This window comes from Numenius arquata, chromosome 18 (assembly GCF_964106895.1).
Source record: "Numenius arquata chromosome 18, bNumArq3.hap1.1, whole genome shotgun sequence".
In the NCBI taxonomy this organism is placed as follows: Eukaryota; Metazoa; Chordata; class Aves; order Charadriiformes; family Scolopacidae; genus Numenius; species Numenius arquata.
The window spans coordinates 11,160,524-11,169,510 of record NC_133593.1 but is presented as its reverse complement, the minus strand read 5'-3'; the positions used below and the strand labels follow the sequence as shown (position 1 = coordinate 11,169,510).

General features: G+C 42.9%; 1 protein-coding gene across 1 annotated transcript; it reads left to right on the top strand.

Annotated features, from left to right (window-relative positions):
- The first annotated feature begins 687 nt into the window (after positions 1-687).
- DDX52 (DExD-box helicase 52) lies at positions 688-8,745 on the top strand. Its single transcript, XM_074160670.1, has 15 exons — positions 688-795; positions 972-1,197; positions 2,194-2,324; positions 2,436-2,621; positions 2,897-3,040; positions 3,708-3,819; positions 4,114-4,186; positions 4,340-4,543; positions 4,912-5,002; positions 5,520-5,642; positions 5,897-6,047; positions 6,428-6,503; positions 6,691-6,762; positions 7,394-7,486; positions 7,672-8,745. Exons 1-15 carry the CDS (start codon positions 709-711, stop codon positions 7,757-7,759), a joined length of 1,857 nt encoding a protein of 618 aa, XP_074016771.1. The 5' UTR covers positions 688-708; the 3' UTR covers positions 7,760-8,745.
- Positions 8,746-8,987: the final 242 nt, after the last annotated feature.

The following is an 8,987-nucleotide window of genomic DNA, read 5'->3' as shown; positions in this document are numbered from 1 at the left end:
CTAGGGCCTAAGTTTACATCTCTAAGAGGCAGAGCGGGGCTGATAATCTCTACTTGCTGGCGCTGTGATGGATAGAAGAGAGGTCAGTCCTTTGAGACCAGCTAACGATACTGTAAATCACCAAACCCCAGACAAGCGCGAACAAAAACTTCCCACAAAAGCTTTTGTCCTCAGATTCGGCCAAGCCCTTCCTCAAAAATAGCCGACGCAGTCAGCGCAATTAACTTGCCATCAGGAATATACAAAAGGATAAAACACCGCCACCGGCCTATAAAGATGTAGAACAGTTTTATGGCTTATATGCCAGATTCGGTATTTCTGATTCATTGAGACCTCACGCCGATGATTTAAAATTATTTTTTTTAAAACAAAAAGGAAACAGGGCATCAACAAACACCACTCTGCTGTGGCAGCTGGCTGCAGTAACGGGGGTCTGGAAGCCGCCGGCCGGGAGGGCCCCACAGCCACCCGCTGACCCGGAGCCCCCCCAGAACTTCTCCCATCGGGGAGGCTTCTCCCGGTGCCCCCGGGCGCTTGGTGCGGCCTACAGAGGAGGGCGACCCGGCGGAGCCTAAGGGCGCGGTTGCCATGGCAGCACGGCGCCATGACAGATACACACACCCTCCCCGCCATGGCGCGTCCCCGGAAGTACTCGCTACTTCCGGGAGTGGGGGTCGCCGCGGGGAGCGTTGGGAGCCGGGCGGCAGCATGGAGGCTCAGGAGCTGTTTCGGCGCTTGGGTGCCGGTGCCCGCTTTGACGTGCGGCGTTTTGGGGGAGATGCGCGGCGATTTGGGGTGCGGTGCTACCCGGGGGGAGTCTAAGAGGGGGCTGGGCCCTGTTCCTTCCGCTATACGGGCTGCTGGGCCCCGTCCCGTCCGTACGGCGGGACCCCGGGCCTACCTGCGGCCCGGTGTTAGCGGTCTGGATCTGGACAGGGCCGTCTCAGCGTTCTCCCTGCTCTCTCCCGCAGGTGATGAAGGGGAGCGGCGGCAGCGTCTCGCTGGAGAGCCTCGACTTCTTCGGGCGCAAGGAGGGAGCCCCCCTGGGGTCTGCCAAGGAGGGCCGGGGGCTGGCAGGGGCTGGCGAGGAGGAGCAGAAGGAGGATGGAGCAGGGGATGAGGATGGAGACGTGGCAGGGAAGAGAAAAAGAATGGCAGAAAGCAGCGATGGGAAAAGGAAAAAGAAAAAGACACGAGGTATTTGTATATCATAGAATCATAGAATGGTTAGAGTTGGAAGGGACCTTAAAGATCATCGAGTTCCAACCCCCCTGCCCTGGGCAGGGACACCTCCACTAGAGCACGTTGCTCAAAGCCCCATCCAGCCTGGCCTTGAACACTTCCAGGGATGGGGCATCCACAACTTCCCTGGGCAACCTGTTCCAGTGTCTCACCACCCTCACAGGAAAGAATTTCCTCCTAATATCTAATCTAAATCTCCTCTCTTCCAATTTAAAACCATTACCCCTTGTCCTGTCACTACATTTCCTGACAGAGAGCCCCTCTCCGGCTCTCCTGTAGGCTCCCTTCAGATATTGGAAGGCCGTTATAAGATCTCCCTGGAGCCTTCTCTTCTCCAGGCTGAACAACCCCAGCTCTCTCAGCCTGTCTTCATAGGAGAGGTGCTCCATCCCTCTGATCATCTTCGTGGCGCTCCTCTGGACCTGTTCCAACAGGTCCATGTCCTTCCTGTGTTGAGGACTCCAAAGCTGGACACATAGACATGCATTTGTGGCAGAATACCCTGATGTCCTGGTTTCAGCTGGGACTGATTTAATTTTCTTTCCAGTAGCTGCTGTGTTTTGGGTTCAGTATGAGCATAATGCTGATAACACATACTGGTTTAGCTGTTGCTGGGTGATGTTTATATTAGTCAAGAGCTTTTTCAGCTTCCCACAGAAGCTGAGAGGGAGCATAGCCAGGACAAAGGAATATTCTGTGCCATGGGTGTCCTGCTCAGTGTATAAATGGGGGCTGGCTGCAGGGCAGGGATCCGCGATCACTGACCGGGACAGGGTGGGCGTGGGGCTGGGATTGGGTGTGAAGGCGTGGGGAAGTGGTTGCCATCTTTCTGGAGTCTTCATTAACTTCAGTGAGAATGGGAGGAAAAGGGTTTTGAGATGTTCTTTTTTTTATCAAATAAATTCTGTCTGGATTTCACTAATGGAAATTTCAAATTTTGGAAACTTCCAGAAGCAACGTCAATGCTGGAATTGTCAGGAAGCAATGGAATAAGGTGGATGTCCTCTCTGGAAGCAAAATTGGAAGATGCAAAAGACAAAAAACCTACTGCAGAAAAACTGGAACGCTTGCGAAGACAAAAGGTGGGACCATGGAATTCTGATGTGGCAACAGATTGCCCGGTTTCTGCGGGTGTTTCATCGGAAAAATGTGGTTCATTTACGGTAATAAAGAGTTTGTTGTTTGCCTTTTAGATAAACCGCTTCAGAAACCAACACAGGATCAGTGTCCAAGGAACAGATCTTCCCGACCCGATTGCCACGTTTGAGCAACTTCAAAAGGAATACAAAATCCACCCTAAAATCATGGAGAACATTCAAGCTGCTGGTTTCCGGGTCCCGACACCGATCCAGATGCAGGCTATTCCCGTCATGCTTCACGTAAGTTTCCTGGCATTTCATTTTATTATGGGGAATGTGGCAAAATTTGTAGAATGGCCTCTTGTTAGGGTCACAGCAGAGGTTATTGAGCAGCTTTAGAGGGAGATCAACTGCATCAGAATTCAGAACTTAGCCATTATAATAATCTTGGTCTGTGCTTTTTCTAATGTATTTTGGGTTAGTTTGTAGCATTAATATTTACATGAGTGTGATTTTTTTTGTTTGGTTTTCTTACTTCTAGTAAAATATAACACTCTTCTTGTATTTTCTTACAGGGTCGGGAACTTCTAGCTTCAGCTCCTACTGGGTCTGGAAAAACCCTGGCGTTTTGTATTCCTCTCTTAATACATCTGAAACAACCCAGGAACAAAGGCTTCAGAGCTGTGATCATATCGCCAACCCGAGAACTTGCTAGCCAGGTGTGTGTCGGGGGGAGACGGGTTGTTATATTGATGTACTTCAAAGTTTTCGCTCTGAATCAGTAAAATAGCAGGTAATAAATACATATTTTTTTTCCTTTATTATCCTCAGATATCAGAAAAAATTAATTTAAATGTTTCTTGTAAGTCTCTCGTCTCTGTGAAATAGCTACATATTTAGCATCTCAATCTAATTTAGATAATTAGATTAGAGGCTTGGGATTCTTTGATCAAATTCTAAAACTGCTCAATGCTCAGGTGCTCTTAATACCTACCTTTGTATTTGAGATGGCTACAAGGGACTTCTGTGTTTGTCCCAAACACAGAAGTTCAACGAATAACTTTATATTAAATCTTTGTTATTAAACTGAAATAAAAATTGCAGCTTTGGGTGGAGTTCCATTTTTATTCAAATAGGAGAGGGGGCTTTTGGGAGGTACATCGTTAGAATCAAGGTATGGTAGTCACACCTGAGAGAACTTTCAAGTGAATAATGCATGTTAGAAAGCTGCATTTTATTATGCTAAGAAAACCTACACATCTTTCTCTTAACACTGAAATCAGAGTGATGTTTGAAGCTGCATCTTCAGGACTGTCTGCAGTTTTTCTGGTTAAAAAAGTTAATCAGCTCAGTTGGAAAATTTAATCTCTTTTGCTGCCTTTTCAGACGCATCGGGAGCTGGTGAAGTTGGCTGAGGGGACAGGCTTCAGAATACATATGATCCACAAGGCAGCTGAAGCAGCAAAGAAGTTTGGCCCCAAGTCTTCTAAGAAATTTGGTAATTGTTTTAACTACTGAAGTGCTTCTGAAAACTTAAAAAATGTCACTGACCTTTCTCTTGTGGCCAGTGTGGCTTTGAAGAGATGGGTTAATACCACTCAAGACTGGCAATCTGTTGCTCAACAATAAACAAGTAGCTGGCATGGGAGAAATAGCAAGTGAGCCCAAAGGTGGATCCTGTTAGATTGTGCCTCCAGGAGATTGGATTGGAACTTGTGTTTCTCAGGGCTCTGTTAGTCTCATTTATTTTGTGCCTTTTTTAATGTTTTGCCCTTTTTTTTTTTTTTAATAGATATACTAGTTACTACTCCAAACAGACTGATTTATTTGCTGAAACAAGATCCTCCAGCAATAGACTTGACCAGGTACTGGGAGTCTTTATCAAATTCGGTTTCACTACTACTATTGTGGCTGAAAAGTGGATGTGTGTGTAAGTCCTTGTGTCTGTGATTGTCTGTTAGAACTTCTGCCTTCTCAGCAAATGCCTCTTACTGAAGAGCAGCCCTCTTTGTTCCTAGCGTGGAGTGGCTGGTGGTGGATGAATCAGACAAGCTGTTTGAAGATGGGAAGTCAGGGTTCCGGGATCAGCTGGCTTCCATCTTCCTGGCGTGCACCTCCCACATGGTGAGAAGAGCCTTGTTCAGCGCAACCTTTGCACATGATGTAGAGGAGTGGTGTAAACTCAACCTGGACAGCGTCGTTCTAGTGTCCATTGGAGCAAGGTTGGTGTGCAGTTGTACTCTGACTCTCTCATGGCTTTTTTTTCTTTCCTGGGCAAATTACTTGCTGCTTTTGCATCATCAGCCTGCTTGGTTGTATGCCTCTGTTGTTAGTCTTAGTGCTGCAGGTTGTTTGTCTCCAGGAATAATTGTGTAGGCATAAGAGATCTTTCTCACGTATGGAGAAAGTGTTGTTTTCCTTTACCCATTACTTTATCACCAAATAAATATTAATCTTAAAATTGTGTACTGGTGAATAAGTCTGTTGTGCAATATTTCTAATTCACCAGGTAATATTTTATGGTTTTTAGTGTTTATAAATATATAAATATAGTCTAACGGTGGCACACCTGCTGGATTTGTGGTTTCAGAAACTCTGCAGCGGAGACAGTAGAACAAGAGCTGCTGTTCGTTGGATCTGAGACAGGAAAACTAACGGCAATGAGAGAGCTTATTAAAAAGGTATTTTGGAGAAATTGAGTACATTGTGCTTTCTACTGAACTGAGCTGTGTGTCAGAGATTCATCATTTCCTAGGGCAAAGACTTCTCTGTGACACACGTTAAACCATTGTCCAAATCTGTTGTACAAGAGGAAGAGTAAATACCCTGCCTGTGAAAACTGAGTGTGTTCTCCGTTCTTGGATATATATTTGAGGCTTGCTTAGAAGCAGTTTGTATTAACAGTCTGTTTAATTTCACTTGGCAGTGGGAGTGGGTTCTTCACCTTGGGTGGAAGAAAAAATCTGCTTGTTTCTGTGGGTTAAAATGCAGCCTGATGCTGAAGTTAGGAACCGTTCCGTCAAAGACAGTGGAACTGAATTTGTTTAGTTCTCCCAAAGATTTGGCTAAGTCAAAAAAAAAATCATCCTCTGAGGTGATAAATGCTGGGGCTGGTTAAGTATCTTTATTCGCTCAGTGACTGTAACCCATAAAGGTAGGAAAAGGACTTGAACCTTAGAAAATCTTATGCTTTTGCAGGGTTTTGCTCCTCCGGTCCTTGTTTTTGTACAGTCTATTGAGAGGGCCAAAGAGCTCTTCCATGAACTTATTTACGAAGGCATCAATGTGGATGTCATCCACGCAGACAAAACTCAGCAACAGGTAGGAGGATAGAACTTCTTTTCAATAAATGCTTTATAAAAAGCATTTGCTTTTACATTTGCTTTCTAATTGCTTGCTTTTACATTTCTTTCTAATGTAACTTCAGGTACCTCTGAAGTAGACAACTGCAGGTTTTTGTTTAGAGGCTTAGTTTTATTCATTAATATCATGGCGAGTTTCAGGACATAAGTTCACCTTCTTTCTCAAATTGCTATTTATGCTGTTTCCAAGTACTTTTCTTTTTCTTTTCCTAGAGAGATAACGTAGTACACAGTTTCAGAGCTGGGAAGATCTGGGTGCTCATATGCTCGGCCTTACTAGCTCGAGGGATTGACTTCAAAGGAGTTAATATGGTTATCAATTATGATTTGCCAACGAGCGCGGTGGAATACATCCACAGGATAGGTGAGTGGTTGTTCACAAATTGCATCCTTTTTCTCATTTCCTAGATCTTTAATGTAGATGCTCTTGTGCGCGAGCAAAAATCCTGACACCAAGCCTCCTCCGTTGCTGCTTCATTGGTTTCTACAGCGCATGAGCCAGTTTATATCTGGGCTCAACTTCCAGTAAAACTGCGTTACTTTTTGTCAGTCTTCTATGAACTTTAAATACTTAAATGCTTCAGGCATACCTGTGCTTTCATTCAATAGGAGCAATCTTTGGGGATCAGCTGCTTGGTGGTACGCTTAGTATATGAACACACATCATGAGGCTGGGGCTGTGAAAAGGAATAAAGGGAGATATTTAAAGTAAAATCTCTACTCTGCAAAATTTGTGTTTGACAGGTCGCACTGGAAGAGCAGGACACACAGGAAAAGCAGTCACTTTCTTTACAGAAGATGATAAACCTTTATTACGGAGGTAAATGGGAAACATAGCAAAAATGTGTTTTGTATTCTGTATAGTGTGCTATATTTCTTGCTTTAAAAAAAAAACCACAACAATGAAATAGCCATTTGCTAGGGATTGCTGTTTTCCACAGAAGATGCTTATCTCTTGTCCAAGCACTCGCTGACGGAATTAATCTCTTCCCTCCTCTCCTTGCCAGTATTGCCAATGTTATCCAGCGAGCTGGTTGTCCCGTGCCCGACTACATAAAACACCTTCCCAAACTGCAGAGGTTTGTTCATTTGAATAGTTTACCAGTTTTTCCTATTTTAAAAGCCTGCATGAGCAGGGCTGGGTGGGTTACAAAAGATCTAGTTGTTTGCAATAGAATTGCAGTTCAGCTGCAAAAGGAATTTTACACAGGGTGGTTGTGGCAAATTTTTACTCAGACAAAAATGGAAACAAAAAGAATTCTCAAAGTTTTCCTGGAGTTAACTATTTTTCTATGAGTTCCCTGAAATCTGCTTTAGACTCGCTAGACCCATGCTCATGAATTGGGCTTCTGATACATGAAAGTCCTTTACCCTCTTGAGTTACCTGTAGAAAAATTAGTGTAGGGGTATATGCATATAGATAAATAATTTTTTAATTAGTGCTGCTTTTCATGCTTTTTCATAACTTCCAATAGTTTCTAAAACTAGAAATCCTTCTATATCTATATTAGACATATATTAAAATAAAGTTTGAATGTCTGGGAGATAACATGGCGGAACAAATCTCAGAATAAACAACACTGAAAATATATTCAGATCCATAAATCCCTAACAACTATTAAAGGATTTAATTATCTGTTTTATTTACTTTGGATATTAATTTTTGCCCTTTAAGTAATTTAATCCTTCTTCACTACATGTCATTCTCAGCAAACAAAAGAAGAAATTCATTAAGAAACCATTGAAAAGAGAATCCATTCGTACCACCCCTGAGTGCTTCTTAAAAAAAGCCAAAAGAAAACCGTAAGTATGTTTTTCTCAAGAGGAGGTAAGAGATGCCTTTTATCCAGAAAAGGCCCAGCAACCTTCCTCCAGTCATAACGATTTTAGTGATGGTGAAGTTTAAGTGTCAATATCTGTTCTATACTTCATCTTTTTTTTATATATATAATGTTCAGGTGTCTTGGTCTCCAATGTGTTTCTTGTAGGAAAACGACAAAAGAAAATACTAAGGAAAAAAAGAAAGTTAAAGAAGATAAAAATGGCAGTAACTTACAGACTGTTCCAAAAAGCTGAACAGCAACAGGCTGCTGGTGAGCTGGGGCTGACACCTACCTCCATGCTGAAGAACAGAAGAATGAAAATAGCGGCGAAGGGGGCAAAATATTTCTTATGTTTCCTTCTGGGTGAGGATGGATGTTTACATGCAAGAAAGTCTCTACCGAAATACCAGTAGTGGGGATCCCTGAATGCTTCTTATAGAAGCTGAAGAGTCTGCTCTTGCAGTAAATGCCTTGTGTTTCTGAACAATAGTTCAAAAATAGCATCTGTTTGTGTTACTATCACGCGATTTTATATTACTCCATGGAAATCCTGTCAGTTCTGTGTTCAGATCATCCCTACTGTGTTTGTCAGACTTCCAGAAGATTCAGTGGCAGAAAACACACAAATCTTACTGTTAGGTTTGACTTCCCTGGACACGTTAAAAGAAAACCACAAACCCGCTTGTATTTTATGTCCTACTTTTTTGCTTCTATTAAATCATTTTGAGATAACTGGTACTTTTACATGGTTAGAATTTTTTTGTTTCATATTTAAGCCTGAAAGCAGAATAAACAAGGCCATTATTCCTTAGCTCGTTGCCCATAAAGGCCAGACTCCACGCATTTTCCACCTCCTCATCTGCTAATTGTGTTCTCAGTCTGGTAACACAGGAATGGCTTCTCCTTTGCAACTCTAATCCTTCTTTAAGCAAGCATTCCTCTACCGGATTGTCTTCTTGCTTTGTCGTATTTAATCCAATTTCGAAATGGATCCTGGGCCTGTATAACGAATTTACAGGAGAGCACTGTTAATTGCTCTGTGAAATTTTGTGAGAAACCCATGAAGACTCCGCATCCTGTTTTGTTTATTCCTGAGCTAGACTCAAACTGAGATGCTTTTGCTTTGTTTGCAGAATTGCATCCTATATTTGGGTTATATAGGAAATAATGTCTTCATTTTGACATCTGTGAACAAATTTGGCTGTATCTTTTAATAAAAATGCGGTCATACATTCTGGTAAATAACCATATTGCCTGTTGCAGGATGATGACAGATACTGCCTGGGGTGAAAGGTGCCACAGTTTTCTTTCTGAGGGACTTTAGTTTTAAAACGAGAACTTAAATTTCATTTTGCTCTTTCTCTCAGGCTGGGTTTGATTTTAATGTGGTTTCTGATGCCAAGCAGTAGCTTATTGAGAAGCCTAAGCAGTGCTTAGCAGTGAATCCTGAAAAGGATTCACTCCCTCGCGAAGCTGGAAAG

Bases quoted from the DNA above. Each gene is read 5' to 3' on its own strand.
- DDX52 (XM_074160670.1), top strand. From the start codon at position 709: ATGGAGGCTCAGGAGCTGTTTCGGCGCTTGGGTGCCGGTGCCCGCTTT. The intron at 796-971 runs GTGCGGTGCTAC...TCTCTCCCGCAG, and splicing joins GAGATGCGCGGCGATTTGGG to GTGATGAAGGGGAGCGGCGG. The intron at 1,198-2,193 runs GTATTTGTATAT...GGAAACTTCCAG, and splicing joins GAAAAAGAAAAAGACACGAG to AAGCAACGTCAATGCTGGAA.